Source organism: Anolis carolinensis, chromosome 1, assembly GCF_035594765.1.
Source record: "Anolis carolinensis isolate JA03-04 chromosome 1, rAnoCar3.1.pri, whole genome shotgun sequence".
Taxonomy (NCBI): domain Eukaryota; kingdom Metazoa; phylum Chordata; class Lepidosauria; order Squamata; family Dactyloidae; genus Anolis; species Anolis carolinensis.
This window is the reverse complement of record NC_085841.1, coordinates 33,061,034-33,082,278: the sequence shown is the minus strand read 5'-3', so window position 1 is coordinate 33,082,278 and position 21,245 is coordinate 33,061,034. Positions and strand designations below refer to the sequence as shown.

At 37.4% G+C, this 21,245-nt stretch overlaps 2 protein-coding genes across 2 annotated transcripts in view; one reads left to right on the top strand and one right to left on the bottom strand.

Annotated features, from left to right (window-relative positions):
• Positions 1-6,555, top strand: part of ush2a (usherin) — a 617,513-nt gene extending 610,958 nt beyond the window's left edge. The window contains exons 72-73 of the mRNA XM_003216022.4: positions 3,597-3,824; positions 4,424-6,555. Coding sequence (XP_003216070.2) covers positions 3,597-3,824; positions 4,424-4,513 — 318 coding nt within the window. The 3' untranslated portion in view covers positions 4,514-6,555. The remainder of the gene's footprint in view (positions 1-3,596; positions 3,825-4,423) is intronic.
• Positions 6,556-7,099: 544 nt separating this feature from the next.
• kctd3 (potassium channel tetramerization domain containing 3) overlaps positions 7,100-21,245 on the bottom strand; it is a 43,769-nt gene continuing 29,623 nt past the window's right edge. The window contains exons 12-18 of the mRNA XM_008125853.3: positions 19,644-19,760; positions 19,024-19,194; positions 17,886-18,041; positions 16,890-16,986; positions 12,725-12,909; positions 11,140-11,278; positions 7,100-8,769 (exon numbers count right to left, since the gene is read on the bottom strand). Of these exons, the coding sequence (XP_008124060.1) occupies positions 8,202-8,769; positions 11,140-11,278; positions 12,725-12,909; positions 16,890-16,986; positions 17,886-18,041; positions 19,024-19,194; positions 19,644-19,760 (1,433 nt within the window). The 3' untranslated portion in view covers positions 7,100-8,201. The remainder of the gene's footprint in view (positions 8,770-11,139; positions 11,279-12,724; positions 12,910-16,889; positions 16,987-17,885; positions 18,042-19,023; positions 19,195-19,643; positions 19,761-21,245) is intronic.

Below are 21,245 nucleotides of genomic sequence, written 5' to 3'. Positions count from 1 at the left end.
GGCAGAAAAAAGAATCATTGTTCCAGCTATCAGGGTATTTTATGGTGGAAGATTAGGATTTATGACTTCTTCACACAGGGCTAAATTCAGCGGCATGTGCCAATTTAGCCCTGGTCACTCACTGAGCCGGCTGGCTCACATCAGATTATGCCGGCATGGCTTGATGGGCGAAGGAGAAAGGGCCAGCGCATGCCACCACCAGGGCAACACAGGGCTCCCGTGTTGCCACTGGAATGCACGCAGGGAAGTCACGTGCACCACACGTGCTCACGCTTCCTCCGTCTGATTGCCCTCGGCTGGAGCTGGGCAATGCAGAGTGTGGGGCACCAGATTCCCCATGCACACCCCTCTATGAGCGGAGCACCTCTGGCGGCTGTTTGATGATGTCATTATATTTCTCATCTAAGTATTACTATATCTAGTATCCAATTTCTTCAAAACAATCACATATCCATTCCATTCCAGTTGGAAATTCTGCTTAATTCTTTCTCACACCTAGAACAAGTAAAGTAAATGTCCCCCCCCCCCCTCTTTGCTGGTCAAGATTACCATATATACTGATATATAAATTGATTTTATGTATATTTCATAGACAGGTTTTGGGGCAAAAATTATGGATTTGGATTGACCCATGAATAAGTTTAGGGGTATTCCATGGAGGGAGGGAGGTGCTAGTTATGCCTTAGGAGGCCAGCTGCCCCTGGTTACTTCCATCTCTATTTTGCCATCCAGACATTCAAAAAAGGCCAGAAGCACTGCTGCAATGGAGAGAGTAGAGAGGGCTGGTGTTTCTTTTAGAATCTCTAGAGACAAATTAAGCTCTCACCATTTGCTACTCTAGTCAGAAAAGGGGATGGTTTCTTTCTGAGAAGAGTTATGGTACAATACTTACACTGACACGTAGGTAAGTTGAGGTAGGTGTGTGTGTGTGTTTTTGGGGGGTAATTTTTGATTAACATCTCTAGATTTACACATGAGTATATAGCAGGCATGGGCAAACTAAGGCCCAGGGGCTGGATGCTGCCCCCCAGGCACTTATCCCAGGCCCTCATAAAGACATGGTGGCCCACAGCAGCTGAGAGCTTTCTGGAGCACTCTCAGCCACCGTGTGTCTTCCCCTCGTCTGAGGATAAGGACGGTGCAGGTGGTACCATCCTTATGCCGGGAGGACAGCTCAAGGAAAACACGTGGTGACTGAGAGCCCTCCAGAGCACTCTCAGCTGCCGCCTTTCTCACATTCTGCTGAGAGCATTCCAGAAGGAGGTTAGGGGCAGTCGCTGCATGTCCCGCATTCCTCTCGGCATAAAGATGGACAACCTGGGGATTATCTGGTCCCGCCTTCTCGTGGGTCCAGCCCACCCAGTGTGCACATGGTTCCACCCTTTTCTGGCCCAGCCCTCCTGGCTGGGTCCACAATGGGGTCCCAGGGCAAAAAAGTTTGCCCATGCCTGGCATATAGGGTAGAAGAGATTTTGCATATTTTTCTGCTGATTTCTGTGCTTCGGGGCTGTTTTTTTGTGGAGGGAAATGTGTATCAACCTCCCCCCCCCCCCACACACACACAAATTATCTGACAGTACATTGTGAATTTTGGGAATTTGTTCAAAAAAGTTACAAACTAAGGGCTCAAAGGATCCGCTGAAGATGCCAGCCATAGATGCAGGTGAAACATCAGGAGAAAATGTTGCTATAATACAGGCATATAGCCACATAACCACATAACACCCCAGCGATTCTGTCCGTGAAAGCCTTCGACAGTTACAAACTAAGTTTGTACAAAAAGGCCTCTGCATGGGAGATTTCCAAGCAGTTCTTCTTTTTCTCAATTAGGTGTTTTGATGTGTTGCGACAGCCTTTTTATAGAGGGCAAACAATTGTGAGAATTCTTTACAATTGTACCTCTGTAACATTGTAAGCGAATGTAGTGGCTGGGGAAACAATCACATTAGCAAAAGACTTTGTGATACTGCTAATGGGATTGCAACTAACAAGAACCTAGCAGTGTACATTTGGTAAGCAAAGTATGTCACTGTATCTAATCTGTGTAGGGCACTTTGTGTGCCATTGTGGTTAGGACCATATGAAGCTGTCTGGATCGAATAATGACAGTATCTCTCCAAAGGTAGAGCCTTCCCAGCCTTCCTTTTTTGAGTTCCTTTTAAACTTTACATCAAAATTGAACATGGGACCTTTTATTTCAGAGTGGGTGCTTCAACCATAAACCTATAATCAAAACTATAATCAAAACTAGAAGGTCAAGAAAAATGAGAACCAGCATGGTGTAGTGATTTGAGTGCTGGAATAGGACTTTGGAGACCAGGGGTTTGTATCCCTACTCTTCCATATGGAAACCTACTGGGTGACTTTGAACAAGTTACGTTCAGAGGAAGGCAAAGGCAGATCCTCTTTTGAACAAATTTTGCCAATAAAATTCTATGATAGTGTCACTTTAGGGTTGCCATAAGTCTGGAATGATTTGAATGCACGTAGTTACAATACTGTGTTTTTTTGAGTTGAAGATGTGCTCCCCCCACATCTCTAAAAATGGGATATGTCTTAGAATTATATATAATGTGTGATATTCATTCTTCTGTTGCTGGTGCTGAAATTGGTCTATATCTTACAATCAATGGTGTCTTAGAATTGAAGAAATATGGTAAATATGCTGCCAATACTATGACTTTATCTTTTTGGTACCTTGATTCTTTAATCTACCTCTTCCAGCAACACCCGTATATGGAATTAAGGGTTGTCACATAGAATAAGGGACAGGATTTCTGTTCTTGCAATGGTTATGTAGAAGAGATTTCAGCGAGTTCCTTCTAATATAAAACCATTAAGAGGACATAAGTCTTCCCTTATTTCATTTGGCAGCCCTACTGGAATGGAAAGCTTATTTGCCACTTTCCAATGCCCCAGTCTATCTGTTTCTTTCTGTGGAAAACAAGTTGGATTGTGAGTTTTGTGTGATTACAGCTGTCTCTTGAGTTTGCTGTGTTTGTGGTGTTTCTCACTGTGTATATTTTTTACAGCCTAGGTAACAAGACATGCCGAGATCAAATTATGTCAAAACAGCAAACAGGCTTTCAATAGATACAACTTGTGGTATCTATATTTTTTAAAAAAATTAAGAATATGACTGATCCATGTGTTTTTAGAGGAGAAAACAACTCATTCATCGGTGAACCAATGGCCCCACTCACTTTGCAGGCGTTGTGCACCAAAAGGTGTTGTGGAAATGGCATGGCAGTTCTAATGGCGACATGCATGTGTTGCATGCTTAACCGAGATCACCTTGTGAAACTGCACCGCAGAAGGCTATAGTTCCCACAGGGAGCAATAGCCGAAGAGCGTGCTAATGATCCTTACTATGTGTGTTTAATAGTGTTCTGTTATTGCCCATAAACTCTGCTGTCAAGATGGGCTACTGCAGTGTTGTAAAATTAACTCTCATCTGGTCATCGACTGGGGATGGTTTATGACATGGGAATCATTTCTCAATCTAAACTGCAATTTGGAGATAAGATACTTTGTTTAGTAAAATAACAACCTCACCAACACTTTTGCTAAGAGAATCTTTCTTTCTATATTCCTAGGGAATAGCAGACACAAAAATCCCAGGGCCAGCATCTCCTACAAGTATTCGTAGTAATCGAAGCAATCGAAGTACTTCTGTCCTTCAGGCCCCAAGTCAGATGCAGGGAACTCTTTCCCAAAGTTCCCTACATCGAAGTGTCAGCCAGCTTATTGATGTCTATGACAAAAAGTCCTTGATAGAAGATGCTGTTTGGGATACTATCATTCATGGTCAAGAGAGTAGCTTGGTGAGTTCTTTTCTAGGACAGGCTGACAACCTTTTATATTAATATGCCATAAACACAGAACCCAATTGTAAGTAACAGTAAGTAAAGAACACCGGTAGGAAATGTCTTTTCTTTGTTATACTAGCAAACTACAGTAGCTAAATAATCCTGCTTACTTTTCCTCTAGCTTACTTATGCATGTAAAATGCTTAAATTCTGTTGCTCGTACCAAGATTTATCACCATCTTACAAATTTAATAGATATGTTCTGTACTCCTAATTTTAAAATCATATATTACTAAAAAAATCATTAATATATTAAATTTTTGGAAATTCCGATAAATGTACATTTCATAATTATAGCATGGATAACAGCATGAGTCGGTGAGGGCATCTTTCTTCAAGAACAAAAATATTATGTGATATAAATCAAGGTCCTGTACATTCTATTGTCTTTTGGTCCTTTATAAAATCTTCTGCACTATTGCTCATTTTGCATCTCAGTCAGAGAGACAAAAGCAGGATGTTGTTGATGATGATTTTAGAATAACTATATATGTGTGTTCGTATGTCTGTGTTACAGAACAAAGAATGCTGATTGTAGTTTTCTTTTTTTCCAGTACGTGGATGATGCAGATCTCGTGAATGCTATCAAAGGCTTCAGCACTGTCACTAAAGAACATACAACATTTACTGATACACATTTATGAATAGTTTTTCCACTGTTGTAGCAAATGCAAGAATATGGAAGGCACTTATATTCCAAGCCATTCTGAATACATTTGCCTTATTTTGTTATTGTGCCTATTGAAACCTTATCAATATTAATGATTTCAACACCACATGCTTGAAATGTGTTGTTGTTTTTTTTAAGATACCAAACAATTTCAGTGTTATGGAACAATATTTATAAACATGCATTTCTAGGAAAAGTTAATTATATAGCAAATGTATTTGTTTTGTTTTTTAATGTGGTTTTGATAGATGTCTATAAATGAGCCAGAAACCTTTAGTAAATACCACTTAAGGAAATTGTGACCTATGGCTTACTGATCAACCACTATTACTACTACTACAGTGTGTACAAAAGTCTGGTGTTAAATTTTATCAGAACCTACTAGTTTCAAAGTTTTTTTTTAAAAAAACAGCTTCTATCCAATGTTCTATAGTGTTTGATCAGGAGGCAGGGTAGTATTAATTTAAAATGCAATATTCCTTAAAAAAAACATTAATGAAAGGTAACAGTTTGGGGGTCTTGCCTTCAATAGCAGTCACTTAGGTCATGGAGAATCTTAAGACAGATCATGCTAACCCCTTACAACACTTAAAATATGGGTGTCATAATTTCACTGCTGTTCTAAAATGTTTTTAGATATTGAAATCTAGGTCTAAACTATAATTCTTATCAGCTTACCTATTTAGCTCTATCTTTTCAGGTAATTTGCTATAGGTTTTTATCTGAACCCCATAGATGCTTTAATTTGACACATTGAGGGTGTGTCTACACTGCAGAATTAATGTTTCACACGACTTTAGCTACCATGGCTCAATGCTGTAGAATCATGGAAGCTATATTTTTGCAAGGTCTTTAGATTTCTCTGCCAGAATGATGGTTCATCAAACTAAAGCTGACATGATTCCCTAGCATTGAGCCATGGCAGTTCAAGTGGTGTCAAACTACATTAATTCTTCACTATAGATGCATCCTGAATTAGCATTATCAGTTGTTCCAATACTACATTTGTGTGAGGATGTAGAAAGCGAAATTGAACTTTCAAATATGTGCTTTGGGTCTTATGTGTTAAAACTATGCTATGCAACAGGAAGCCTATCAAATCCACCTATTGATTACATAATCTCAGATAAGTATAATAATACAGTAGTTTAAGGCTTTTAGTGGAACTTTTCTAAGAAGTCAGTAATTTAGCTGTAATTAATACACAAAGCACCAATAATGTCTGGGGAAGTTATAGTCTGTTAATGTGTCAATTGATAATTTAACAAATAGCTTTCAACTGTATGTGGCAGGTAGTCAACTTGTCACTATTGTGATGGAGAGAAGTTGAAAAGATAGAGTTGTCCAGATGCAGTTGTGCACATAACTTATATGACTAGAAATAAAATACTATCTTACCATTGAAAACTAAATATCAGTCATTGCCACAATCAGTAGGGAGTACTGACATTTCTATCCACGGCACATATGCAGTTATAATTCTGTCGCAAGGATATCAACATTTCAAGCTTGCTACAACTCATAGTTATATGCAGTCATAAGGCTCTAGCTTGGGAAGTGTAGGTTTAGACTTCAGCTATAAGAAGAAATTGTTACATGTGCTGCTGAATTTAAAGCTGCTTCATACCATTAGGGCATTAAGAAGATGGGAACCAAATGCAATTTAAGCTATAAAACAGTATGGAACTGAAACAATAAGGATTCTACAAGTACTTTCACTAGCTGATGGATGGACAGCAACCTTGTGTATTTAGGACTAAATCTCTCATTTCTAAATTTAATGGGAACTGTTTGAAGTCTTAGCAGTGGCAGAAAAAATGGACTATTGGCCAAAGGGCAAAATTATTAAACACCAGGATGTCACTTAGGAAATTCAATCATGTTTATATACCAATAGGTAGTATAATATTTAAATATTGAATTGAATATTTTCTGTGATTATATGAGGAAATGTAGTATGCTAGCCAGACTGTAGGATATTGCTTGTTTAATAAAGGATTTTAACTTAAGTTGTTTCATTTATTGTCCTTGATTCTTCTTGATCTGATACCAGTAATGCTTTTGTTAGGTAAAGTCTGGCTCAAATTTCCAGCTATGCATTAGTATTCATTTAAGAAAAGTTGGAAATATTGCAATGTATTACTTTAGCCTTTGTGCCTCAGAAGTGTCTTATGCCTACAGAAAACCTGTTGCCATTTACAATAGCCTTCTAGGATTCGAGATACCTGCCTTGAGGCAAACAGTCAATATTTTTAAGTGTCATTGTTCACTGTCAAAGCAGTAATTCAATTCCTTTTGCATAATTTACCAATTCTTAGTATTCAGAATTTTTTTACAATTCTTAGATCAGGGAGCTCAGAGACCATGAAAGGCCCATTATCCCCAGCTACCAGGAAGCAGCTGCTGATTTCTTTTACACAGAAATCAACTGACTGATGGGGGCTGAGATGGAATTGTCTGCTTAGCTCTATAACTATAGTAGCTATGCATTTCTAACTGTCCAATACTATTAGGTTTGCAAACACAGAAGAATAAGAAAACGTAAAGTACCATACACAGATACTGCTCTCGACGTTTATTTGTATTTTGAGGTGTATAGGTCTATTTCCATCATATAACCCTAAAAAACAAGTTTCAGTAATAATATTTACAAGAGCACTCTTTGAAAGTTTTGATGAATTACAGCAATACATTAAGAGTTATACTATAAATAAAATAACCTGATATGGCTCATTTGAAAACTGCCACTATTTGCCAGATCCAATTCTTGCCGGGAAATATGCAACAAGATCAGTAATTTTATTCACATAGTTTTGCAATCCTCTGTGAGACTGGTCTACACAGCAAAATCTGCTAGAGGTTTCACGCTGCAGATTCTGAACGTGCTCCTTAAAGACCAAAAGATTACACTATTTATGGAAAGTGTTGTTCGCAACTGCTAATATTTTACAGGTGAGTGTGCCTAGCACTAAGTGATTTGCATCTCATGAATAAAAGGAACACAAATATTAATTCTGTATACTTTAATATTTAAGACAAAGATATGCAAAATAATGCTTTACAGCAACCATAATTGGTAACATGACATTTTTATATGTCAGAATTGCAGTATGATTAAATTAACAAATTGCAGCACATGATGAATGCAAAGATTTATTAATGCTAGTAATGAATGTTGTGCCCCAACAGAAAAGGCAAACATAAGGTGAAGCAGCCATGCAGCCTTCTTATTACTCCCAACACTGATACACTAAAAGTGTTAAGTGACGACTGACTGAAAACCAACAAACAGACTGTTAAATATTTAGAATGAGAAGCGCCAGGAATGGAAAATAGTTAACACACAACAGAAATAAACCCTACAAACAAAATGGTAGTGCATGCTAGCTTGCATTAAACAAGGCTTAGAGTCTGTACCAGAACTCGACTTCATATTAATAGTTGTACAAAGTTGGTACTAGTTAAGAACATTTTAAAAATGCTTCTGTTGGTTGTGCTATGAAGTCAAGTTCTTTGTGTTGAATAACGCGCTCCATATGCTCTTATTCCACTTCAAACACAGCCCTCGGTTATAAAGTCACAGACTTACAAATGTATAAATGTAAACATTTCAGCCAGTTTAGTGTTAAAACTTGTGATATTGCTGGAATATTGATGTCTTTTTATACGGTATAGTCCTGGCAGGAAGAATCGCTTTTCTTATGCCGTGGGGAAACTGGTGTTTTTGTAGGGGATGGGGAAGCGGTACCAAGTGCTTCAGAGCCTCCTTCCACAATACTATTCGATGAAGACACCAGGTGTGGCACTTTCTTCCTTCCCAAGAATCCTCCCCCTTCAAATCCACTTTTCTTTTTATTGTCTACTCTGACCTCAGTGTCTTCATCAGTTCCTCGTTTCTTCATCTCTGATATATTTTCAGGTATTTTTTGAACTTCAGTGCCACTGTCTGTTGTTCTAGGTGATCTTACCTCAATTGGAGAGGCTGAAACTCTTTTCTCACTTAGGTTCTCACTTATCCTCTTCACTTCCATCTGTACAGGACTTTGGTTGCCATTCTGAGGAACAGTTTTGTCTACCATAGTTTTGTTCAAATTAAAGGCCTGAATTTCCTTGTAACTATGAAAGCTTTCTGTCCTTCGTGCCCTGGCTAACAAAGGGCTTTCTCTATATGGTCGTATGGCACCATATGTGGCAGTTTCATGGATTGTTTCTCGGTGCTGCAACTGGAGGCTGAAAACATTTTAAATATTATGAATGGTATCAATTAAGTGCATTGTCAAACAGAAGAGATCAGAAATGCTAAAAGCATGAAAGTCATTTCTAATAAAGCAAAAAAAAGCCTCTGATCTTATCTGCCTTCTGATAGAAAAGTGGAGTATAAATGAAATAAATTGATAAATGTTTCAGATCTTTACATTAACATTGAGCAGCCATTAATCTTTGGAAGAAGGAATCATCGGTCCAGAAGGTATGCATTTTATACATTTCACATATCAACTTGCCACTATTTATCTGCAGTTAACATACCAAAAATAGCAGAATAAAAACATAGGCCTAAGCTCCTGTAATGACTGTGCATGTCGTTTTAAGGTCACTGTAGAAGATCACTAGTGCCACCTTCTCACAACCAACTCCCACAACATACAGCCTAATTGTCAGTAGATGGTGCACACCCTACTTAGTCATGCGAGCGGGAGGGGGGCATCCAATATACCAGCCTAATTTAAGTATGGTGTATTGCTGCCGCTAGAAAAGACTAGTTATGTGTTTTCTAGGCATGTGCGATCCATGAAAAAAATGGTTCAATACTCGCTTTGAAAGTGGGGGGCGCTGGCGCTTCATTTCTAAAGTCATTTCTGAATTTTGAAGCAAAAAAATTGAAACTTTACAAAAATTCGGAATATTCATATGTACCTCATTAATGGCAGACGTGCATGTGCATGAAGGAAAACATTATAGTCAATGGGGAAACTTGAGGGGCTTCTCTCTCTCATTTTTTTGAGTTATCCTAATGAAATTTGCTACAGTGGTAGAACACATTTACTACTGTTAGCTCACCAAATCTAAGAATGTTTGACTTATCCTCAGATTTTTGGCAAATTTGCAAAGTTTTTATAAAAAGAACAGTTTTTACTAATAACAAAAATCTGTTTCTGGTTTGGAAGTGTTATTCCTGTTTCACTGGGTTGTCTTTACTTTGAAAGTAGTTGTTCTACTTCAGAAATTTTGTTTTTGTGGCTGAAACTTTATTAAATTGGTGGACAGAGACTCAACAAACCATAATGTGCTATTTTTTATAGGATGATGTCCCTTGCGCAAAGACAAAGTTTTGGCAGTATAATAGTTTTGTCATGTTTTTATGACAGAACCAACTAGGAAATGACGTTCATCAACAAGGAACAGAAATCACAGCACACCAACAAATCACTCCTGACAGATGGCCATCTGCCTCTGAATAAGGAAATCTGTTCCTGGTTTGAAAGTGTTATTTCCTATTTCATTGGGTTTTATGGGGCTGAGAGTGTGTGACTTGCCCAAGATAACCCAGTGGGTTTCCATGGCTGAGTGGGGAATCAAGCCACAATCGTAGTCAAACTCTCAAACCACTACACTACGCCATGCTTAAGAGCCCCATAGAAACCAACCAGGAAGGGAAGGGGGATTTCCCTCCTGGATAGCAGCGGGCTTAAGAGCCCCATAGAAACCAACCAGGAAGGGAAGGGGGATTTCTCTCCTAGATAGCAGATAGCAACAGGGTTGAGAGCCCCATAGAAACCAACCAGGAAGGGAAGGGTTTTGTTTCTCCTGGATAGCTAGGAGAGAAAACACTCCAGGCTTGGTTTCTTAAACCCCAATGCTAGCCAGGAGATTGGTTGAATTAAAACACTTTCCCATATATCTGAAGGTTGTCCGAAGGTATTCCAAGGCATAGGCGCCAACGCTCTGAATTGGAAGGTTAAATTTGAAGCCCCAAACCACCTCGGAACCCCATTTGGAAACCAAAATAGATAAGATTTTATTACGATTAATGACAATACTGCTAAATTCGCCCATGCCTAGTGTTTTCTTTGTGCATTTGGCTCTAATCCTGCAATCCCCTAGCTGTGGAGTGAGCATGTATTGATGGTAAACAGATACGAGACAAGAGTGAACCTTTATGCTTGTAGTGGATGCTTATGCTTCTCAAATCGAATGTCAAATCTTGGTCAATGTTTGGCATCTGTAGGATGCATTTTAATTTAAGGTTAGTCGAAAATAAAGCTCTGCCAGCATATTTACATTAAGAAAATCCAAGGGAGAGAATAGCAGTTTAACAAATCTCTCCTGTTTCTCCCTTATCAATGGACTTTTGCAAAGGAGGCAGCAGAGCTGAGACTGGTGCCATCTAGTTCTATTCTGCAGCCTGAAGGAAACAATTGTGGAAGGAAATTCCAGTATAACTCTGGCTATGTCATCATAAGTCACCAAAAGTATTCTAGCCCTAAGATATCATTCTAAGAGCCTTGCCTGAAAATGTCAAGACTTGAGATAAAAAAATGAAAACATGGAGTTACGAACCAATGTATACTTGCACACATAGTATTCCTACAAAGGACTTACCTAGAATTTGATTCACGCAGTCGGCTTTGCTGCACCACTGAAGTGGCTGGGCTAATGTTGGGAGTTGCACAGCGAGATGTGCTTAGATCACACTGATCTAAAAGCTTAAGCAATTCTTCTTCAGTAGGACCTCCCACATCTTTAAGAAAGAAACAAGCATCAGAGTCTATTTAAAAGAGAACATACCAATGTACTTTAAGTTCAAGAGTTACAACTGACCACATTACATAGTCCAGACCGAACAACTAAAAAATGAATTTTATTTGAATCAAAGTTCTTGCCAGAAGAATCTATTTCATACCTCTTGTAATTCTCTGAGACAAAGTACATCGTAGTTTGGAAATCTATACAGGATTGTGGTGAGATTTAAACACACCCAAAGTCACCCTTAAACAATAATGTGTACTTTTAAAAAATGCATTAAAATTAAAAATATGAATGAACAGTGAATAGGAAATATTTGCACAAAGGGGCATACATTAGGAAAATGAGTACAAAAATGCTAACATTAGGGAAAATGTGCATGGAAGATGTCTACAAATTGTCATAGAGAAAGAAAACTACAAAATATTTCTAATTGGAATATGTAAGATGAGAAATGCAATGAATTTTTTCCACATTTCTGATCATAATATAACACAGTTCTCATTATGGATCCTTAATCACGGTATGTTATTAAGATTAGGAATAAGAAAAATTCACATCTCAATCCCAGAGCACTTCTCCAACTCAGCCTCCTAAATGGTTATTAACGGCAAAAATTACTGGATTACACTATTTATTTTATTTTACTTACTGCAGCTGGATGCAAACAATTCCCTTGCTGAAGCAGCTTCACTGGTTACTGGATCTGTTTCTGAGCAGAATTCAAAATCATATTTATGACCTATAAAGCCCTATATGACTTAAGTCCAATCAGTCTCCCTATGTGAGTTTTAAGATCTTTAGGGGATGACTTCCTCTCAGCCTCACCACCATTTATGCTGCCCCCAATTCTCTTTTCATTTGCAGGTCAGGTTATTTCTATTTAAAGCAGCCTTCAGTTTTAACTGGTTGGGATAATGTTTTAAATTAATGTTTTAAATCATTTATTTTAATGCTTTTTGTTTTGTGTATTTCAGAATGTTTTCAGCAGTATTGGTTTAATGAAAGGTGTCCACTGGGTTTATTATGGGAGGAAAGCAGGATATAAATTAAATGAATGAATATTTTATTTATATTCTATCTTTCTCAAAAATCAGATCCTAAAGGACTTACAACTTAGATTAAAAGAGAGTGATAAATACTGAAATGAAGCAAGCTTGGGATAACCAAGAGTGGTTTCTGTGTGGATGGATGGTAAATTCTATTCAGTTCTAATACTCCAAATAAATACTTGGTTTAGATTTCTTTTAACACTAGGTGTTTAACATATATCAGGTTCCAGTGCTTTAAAACTTAAAAACTTACATTCTACCTGCTTTGGCTTTAAGCTACAGGGTGAACCTGAAAAATTAACATGTAAGAGATAGAGGACATTGCACAGAATGGAAAACAGTGTTTTGAGAGTTCTGAGAATGTTTGCTATATCAACACAACTAACTACCTTTTTCTTCACTTTTATTAACCATATCCATTGCTGTGGTCAGGTCCCACATCTGAATACTGCCATTCACATGACCTGTGAAGAGGTAGCGTCGGGGCCTTGAGCCCATCCTACTAGATCCTTCACATTCACGTACAGTGAATGCTGAAATTGTAGTACAGTCAACTGCCTGGATTTCACATATCCTGTAAGGAAATAAGAATAACTGCACATTAGTCACTGATTTCAAAAGCAGTCTCAATTAATATTCATATAATAAAATACTGCATATTAATATTAAATCAGATAATGCAATAATAACTTTTAGCTTTAATAAAGACTATCAATGTGGCTCAATTACTCAGTATTTCCCTTTCAAAATTCATTTAAATTAGTGAACTGCAGACAGAATATGCCACGGACTGTAGATTCTTTAAGATACTTTTATTTTTCTCTTATCCAAACAGATAAAGTTTTCAGGTTTTGTATGTAAACTAAGAACTGGATGAAGGTAATTTTGTAAGAGGCCAAGTTCATGAAACTCAATCTGCTAAAGAAAGCAAATCATTTCAATGCATCCATAGGACAATATACTGTGTCCATCCTATACTTGTTGCAGCCTGCCCTAAAGTTGTTTCAATTAATGGCAAGCCTGCAGGGACCCCATAATGGACAAGATTCACCTTCCTCTGAGCCTGAGAGAGCATGACCTGCCTAAGAGGACCCCCTCGGCTTCAATGGCAGGAATTTGAATTCTCGCCTCCAGTCATAGTCCAATGCTCAAACCACTACACCATGCTGACTCTCTTACGTTCTTTTCTATTCCCAAAACTTTTAAATAACAAAATTAAGTGCCAAAGGAGACAGAATCTCTGTAGTGATTTCATTCATTCTATACCTCCAACTAGAATTTCAAATAAATCAACAGGACTACAATCCTGTTGTAGTACTTCCCTAAATACTGCAGGAAGCCTTCAGAGAGACTAAAAAGGGCAAGAATCCGATCTGTACAAAATGATTGTGCAGCTGACTAGATCATGGGCAATTTAACCGTTTCACTGTTTAAACAGCAGCATAACCAGGAACTCAATATGCAAGTCTTTTTACCCCTATCCCAATTGTGGGTGATCAGTAAAAGAATTCTCCAACATTACTATGCCAGCATGCTTTTTACTACACCAGCATTTTGCTGGATCTCAGCCTAGGTGTTCTCCTAATTATCTTGTCCACAACATATTCTAAAAAAAAATATCATCCAGCCTTATGTGACAAAGTGCAGGACAATGGAAGCTTAATAATGGGCCCATATTTTTAGGGAACACTTAATTGTCTCACAGAAGCTCAGAAGGAGATGCTTAAGAAAAGATGTGTAACATCTGAATGCATCCACTGCAAACTGCTACCATGGGAACAAATTACTAACACAATTATTTTCTAGGACAAAATGGGTATACGTGAATGCAGGTTTAATTAACATGTAGAAGGCATGGGTTGATTAAACTATGCCTGCAGTAATCAAAGAGGAGAAGGAGAACAGAACGAGTTCAAAGTTCAACAAGCTTTGAGTTATTACGTTAAGGTTTGCCCTAATACAACACCAATTTTAATAAACATGTGGCAGTTTCTTCCTGTGCATGTAAAGAACATTAAATCATAGTGATTTATAACATTTATTGGGATGATAATTTGGCCTCCAACCATATTACAGGCTTCTAATGTTATTTGCTTAAAAACAAACAAGCTGTCAAAGTGATAATCTAGGTGCTTGGAAAATGTACTCTTGATTAATTTCTCTAACAGTTGCTTATGATTGTACGTAATGAACTTTGATGCAAAGAAAATTGATTCTCTTAAAGACTTTTATTCATTACAAGATTAAGCAGTAAGAAACAAGAGGCTGTGTGTTATAGAACCAGTGCGTTGGTGAACTGCCATTAGCATCCATAGTTGCACTAGAAGTTTCAATTTTAGAACAGTGCTATTTTCTTTAAGTAGTGCCCAGGGCTTTCAAAAACACTTTAGCTGCTGTTTCCAGATCTTTGGATTTCATTTACTTTTAAATGGCCAGGCAACATATCATATTTTTTAATGAAAGGTAGCAATACACACTAGCATATGGGACGAACAGAAGAGAGCTCTAAAATAAGGGATATAATTAAATGGCCATTAAAAAAGTGAAAGTTAAAAGCAATCCTGCCTGTAGGTAAACTATGGTTGTAAAATACAAATTTTACTATTATGAGATAAGCCAAGACTCAAATTGATTCTTTGTCCTTCTATATCCTTGCATCCAGATTCTCAAATACTTAAATGTTTAGTTCTCTGCAACATTTTAGACAAGCAAGCATATGTAAAGGTCACACAACATCACAACTCTGGGCTCCAAAAATTAGCATACCATGACAGCCATCTATTTTACCTCAACAATTGACAAGAAACTACTGGCTAAATGACAAGTGCAAAATGAAGAAAACATTTGGGAATTATATTCAGAATCTAGAGGTGATAAATACTATTGAGTCCTAATACCAGGAAGACAGTATTAAAGCAGATTTGCTTTTACATAGCTTGGTCTTGATTACAGGGAAAGTGTATTACCCACTTTAAAAAGTGAGCTCAATTCAATGTCTCCTCAGCATAATGTAAATATCTGCATGGGATTTATGCATATATGCCTCCCACCCCTGCCCAAAGGCCCTGAAGCAACCCCATGTGACCATTTTCAAGGTGAGCAGGCAGGGTTAGAGGTTTGGTGCTGAGATCCATGGAAAACCTCCCAAAGTATTATTGTGCACCTGGCCTTGGAAAGGATTTACCAGATTCTTCTCCGATCCTGCCTGCTTTGAACTATGGAATGCTAATGTGAGATGATGTCAGGTTCTTCCAATACGTTTGGGCGTGGGGGTGGGGTGGGCTTTGGTTGCTGCATGGAATACCAATCCCTGTAGGGCCCAAGAAAACACAACAGGATTCAAAATGGACATATACATGTGGAGATGTCCCTTTCTGAATTTCAGACAAGGTCTTCCAATATTGTTGGCCACCTGTATCCATGAATTCTGCACCCATGGCTTGAAAATATTTCCACCACTGCCTCCCCCACCCCAATCCACAAAGCAAACCTTGTCATGATATATGGTAGGACTTCAACATCTACGTATTTGGGGATCCACAGGGGGTCCTGGAATTAGGCCCTAGAAGATACCCAGAACCCACTGTACAAAGAAATTAAAGTTTCCAGCATCTTTGTTTAGACAGAAAATTTATCCTGCACATCTTTCCAATTTGGTACATATGTTTAGTAACAGAACAACTAATCTGTGGTGATATCCTTGTGCAATAAGACTTATACTCTAGAATGTTTTTAAATAATACAATATTTCTTTATGGAGACTCAAAGCAGTTCACAATCAAAAACATTACAACTGAAAATATACAAATATACAATACTGCTACTGAAGGACCACAGTACATTTTTATTTATTATATCTTAAAAATAGTAATTATATTTAATATACTAGTATTACTATATTACAATATAATTATGTATTATATAATTGTATTATTAGAATTATATTGTATTATATTGTAATATTATTAAAATTATATGTATATACAACATATTATATTAATAGCATAGCACAATATTAGTATTATATATTACTATATTGTACTATTCCACTATACTATATTATTAGTAATATACAATTATTATATAATTATATTGTACTATATTAGTATACCACAATATATATAATACACTACCAGTATATTATACTATTAGCATTATAGAATATAATATATTGTACTATCATAAGTTGTAGTATATATAATATATAATATATTACATTACAAAGTTATTACTTCTATATTATTATATTGTATATAGAGAGTAGCTCCTAAGTGATTCTTCCTGGCTGCCCCCTCTTCACTCGGTGGCCTAAGAGCTTGAACTTTAGCTTGAACAATACTTAAACTTCAACAGAATCAAGCCCAAGGTGTTATAATATTGCTAATCTAGAACAACTTTTGATATAGGAACAATTCACTAGAATCAACTGTGTCCTGTGTTTGGGATAATACTCTTGTTAAAAGCCTAACAGTGTAAACAAAACAAAATCTTGCTTTACAATTAACTTTGTCCTTGCCCTTTACTATGGCACTTCACTGTAATTCTGTTGCTTACCTTTTTCCTGTAGAAGACAGCCTTACAAAGAGTTTGTTAGTGATGGGAACAACTTTTTGGATAAACACCTGTTGATCATCACGCTCACCAAATGGCCCTGTGATGGGAAAGAAAAAGAACAAAAAAGGTTTTTGCATCATTCAAATATAAAGCAGTACTTCATATATTAGTGCCATGGAATACTACGCACATATTTCCTATTTTTTCCCCCTATGGATGCTCTAAAAAAAAAGTGGGATTGTTTTATGGTTTTTTTAGCAGTGCATACTGCTATTGAAGGACCACTTAAAATATTGCTTTCCCTACAATGTGTTTGGTGAGTTAGAAATTAATCCTTAGACAAGCCTTACATCACAAAGCCTGAAGCACCAATTGTGTGGCATTGGGATTGCTGCAATGTTAAACAGTTTTATTAGTATTGGGATGGAGAACCACCAGAAATCTCCAAACAGGTTTAGGAAGAAATCCTGCCTGAAACCCTGGAGACCTATTGTTCTCAGTCATGGTTGATAATGCTGGATTAAATAAATTTAGCATAAATTTCTCGTTTCTTTTCCCATCTCTCTTCTCTCTGCATAACTGTACATTATGCCTGGGCTTCAGTGGCTGATAAAATCCATCCCTCTAACTGCCATTGTTCTGGCCTTTGAGGGACACAAAAAGCATCTGCCATAGATGTGGGCGAAACGTCAGGAGAGAATACTTCTAGAACATGGCCATACAGCCCGGAAAACATACAACCACCCTGTGATCCCGGCCACTAAAGCCTTCGACAACACATCCAGCATCTGATGGCCTTCATCTCCTTCCTCCCTGCCATTCCACATTTCCTTGTGTGCCCTGGCCTACTTAGACTATAAGCCTCAGGGAAGAAAACTGCCCAATTAACTACCTGTAAGCCACTTTGGAAGCTTTTTTGGTTGGTGGTATAAATACTTTAATTAAAACAGAAACATCTAATTAAAGAATGGAATAAACTTAGAATGCTTCAACTACCTATATCATTTCCTGAAGAGTAACTTCCATGACTCTCAGTTTCCTCCAAGGACAAAATTTTAAACGAGGCCAAAGGAGTGGATCCTGGTTGTGTTGAAATCATCCCTCTGAAACGAGTCACTGTCCATGTCCGAACATGATTGTTATCTGCACAAACTAAAAAGAACATACATATATATATTTACAAAAGATATAGCATTTTGTTGTTCAAAGCTTCAGTCTTCTGGTGCTTTCAAGTGCTGACAATAAATCTCCTGCGCAACTCTAATGTGCTGCTCTCCGGATATTTTGGAAAACATGTCTATATGAACATCAAAGTACCCAAAGGTCAGGAATGATGGGAGTTTTAACCCAACTTATTTGGAGGTGGATGACACATCAGGAAAGGTTACACTACAAAAACTGGTAATGAATGAGTCAGATGCCTTTTCACAAAATGAGGCACTAAATGTGGCTAAAACTAAGCTTGTTATAAGTATTTGAACAGGGAATGGCATGAAAGCCGTGCAGCTATTTTCTGAGTGATTTAAGCAGAAAATATTTTACTAGAATCTGATAAAAAAATAAATCAGAAACAAATGTCACCTTAAGATTATTATACATACTGTTTTAATGTTTGTGCAACATATTAGAATCTGCAGCATCACAATGTGTATTTGGATCAGAATGCAGAGTAAAATAAAATGATACTATACGGTTAGGAACAAAACAAAGGTTAACATTAAAAAATTTCAAAACGCAGGTACAAAAAGATGGCCTTTCTACATTTAATCCTACATTGTGTACCACTCTCTGCATCACCGATTCACTCATTCACACATCCATTAACTCTGCCCCAGGCAGCAGTACTGTCAGCAAAACATATGTTTCTCAGTGACTATCAACATCACATTTATGTTTGTAGTTTATCCTGCTATATCATCACGGTAATGGTTACTTTCTTCCAAAGTTTACCTTTATGGCCATTTATTCCTCATGGGCTTTCACACCAGCCACACCACAAGGAGAATGGACTTTTATCTGTTATGGTGTATGAACTCAATACTTAGTTGTTTTTCTTTGTAACTTCAGAAATGTAAAGGAATGCATATAATCAGGCAGGAAAGCTAGGGAATCACCTTTGTTGAAGCAAGATTACCTGACACAAGATGTTTCTCGGACAACATGATTTTTGTAACGGGGCTTCGATGAACTGTGAAAGTCTGAAAGAGTTGAGGCCCTGAGCCAACTGTTTCTGGGTGTTGCACAATTACACGCACTGCTCCCGAACTTGTGCCATATGCAATTTCAATCCAATTGCCACTTACACCTACACCAGAAAGAAAACAGGCATAAGTTTTGAGCTGCTCAGTGCTCCAAAATTCTGTATAATAGATACTTCCACAGACCTTCTATACTCTTTAGAGCTGTTTCTGATTTGTTTTCTTAACATATGTATGTTAAAAATGGCTTTTTCTCACATTGCAATAACAAAGTATTAGTGACTACAAATGTTCAGTTACATCATATTTACACTTGGCAACAAAAGATCCAACAAAACATTCACATCTTTTAAGAACTGATGAACACAGTTAACACTACATAGACTCTTAACAAGTACACATATTGTGTGCAAACAAGGAAATATGCTTTTGTTTCCATCCTACAGGTGTGAACTGAAACATCAAATCAAAACTTTAGATTTCTAATTACAAGCTAGAGTAGAAAGATACCCCTATACAGTAATAATGGACTTTAAGAGCTCAAGATAGTACAAACTTGTTTTTGGTGTAAGGTAAACACTAAGTGCTGTTATGGCGTCATTGGAAGGATCATGATAAAGTTCTGTCACCAGAAGATCATTATCCTTCATCCGTAATGGAAATTTTTGCATATCTGTGAAATAAAAGATATAAAAGTTATTTTACAATGACAAACTAAAAGAAAGAAGACGATTTCAATACCTTCCCAAAATAACCAGAGTATTTGCTGTAATAAACAGAAAGAAATATACTGTCTATATTGGTCAAGAACACACAACAGCAAAATCCTGTTGTATTGTTAGAGGATGATTTCATATATTTTGTAAAACTTAAGCTCCTGAAGCCTGAATAGTAGACGTAAGTTTATCTGTTTAAAGTTAAAAGCAGGAATGTTAGAAACCATAATAATAAGAGAATATTTATCTCCATGTAGGAACTCAATGCAACTGGAAACAATGTGATCAAGGGGGAAATATCCTGAATAAAGAAGCAGCTTATAATGAACAAGTGAGGAACAGTAAGAGTTCAATTTGGTTGAATGGGATGTAATTATTTATGTGCCCAAAAGTCAGTAAATATCTGCCTCTGATTAGGCAAATAGACAGGAGATACTATAAAACTCTTGAGAAACAACTGATGAGTCAGTCTTCCACAAGGATGTAACTGATGTTGATAATGCTGCTCTTGGTTAAAAGATGGAACCTCTGCTCTTAAATAGGGAGTAATACTATAATTCTTGTCTGGGTAGAGAAATTTGCATTATGACAATATTAGATGTCTTGTGTGTGTGAGGGGGAAGAGGGAGGAAGAATGAGAACCAAAGGGAAACTGCTAGCAATAGCAATGCCAATGGAATACTACTTCCCAAGGATGCTTTGTTATCTGACCCACAACGTTCTTTACAACTGCAAAACATCTCTTACCAAACATTGCTAAGCTTAGCATTAAACATTTGATAAAAGTTATAAGGATTTGATTTACATATAATATAATGGAGCCCTGGTGGCGAAGTGTGTTAAAGCACTGAGCTGCTGAACTTATTTATTTATTTATTACAATATTTATATCCCGCCCTTCTCACCCAACAGGGGACTCAGGGCGGCTTACAATAAAACAGACATATAAAAACAGTACAATACACTATAAATCAGTTAAAAAATTAACTTACATAAACATTCATAAAATGCATTTATAAAATATAGATAGGCATGTACAAGTTTAAAAGACTGGGTCTGTCAATTGAGTTCCAGCATACATAATAGTAATTAATGCTGCTGATTCTTATTCGAAAGCCTGGCCCCACAACCAAGTTTTTACCTTCCTACGGAAGGATAGGAGGAAGGGAGCCTGCCTGATTTCAATGGGGACGGCGTTCCATAGGCGGGGAGCCACTACTGAAAAGGCCCTGTCTCTCGTCCCCGCCAGCCGCACCTGTGAGGCTGACGGGACCGCGAGCAGGGCCTCATCCGACGATCTTAAGCTTCGAGGTGGGTCATAGCGGGAGACACGTTCAGACAGATAAGCTGGGCCAGAACCGTTTAGAGCGTTATAGGCTAAAGCCAGCACCTTGAATTGTGCTCGGTAGCTAATCGGCAGCCAGTGGAGCTGACGTAACAGA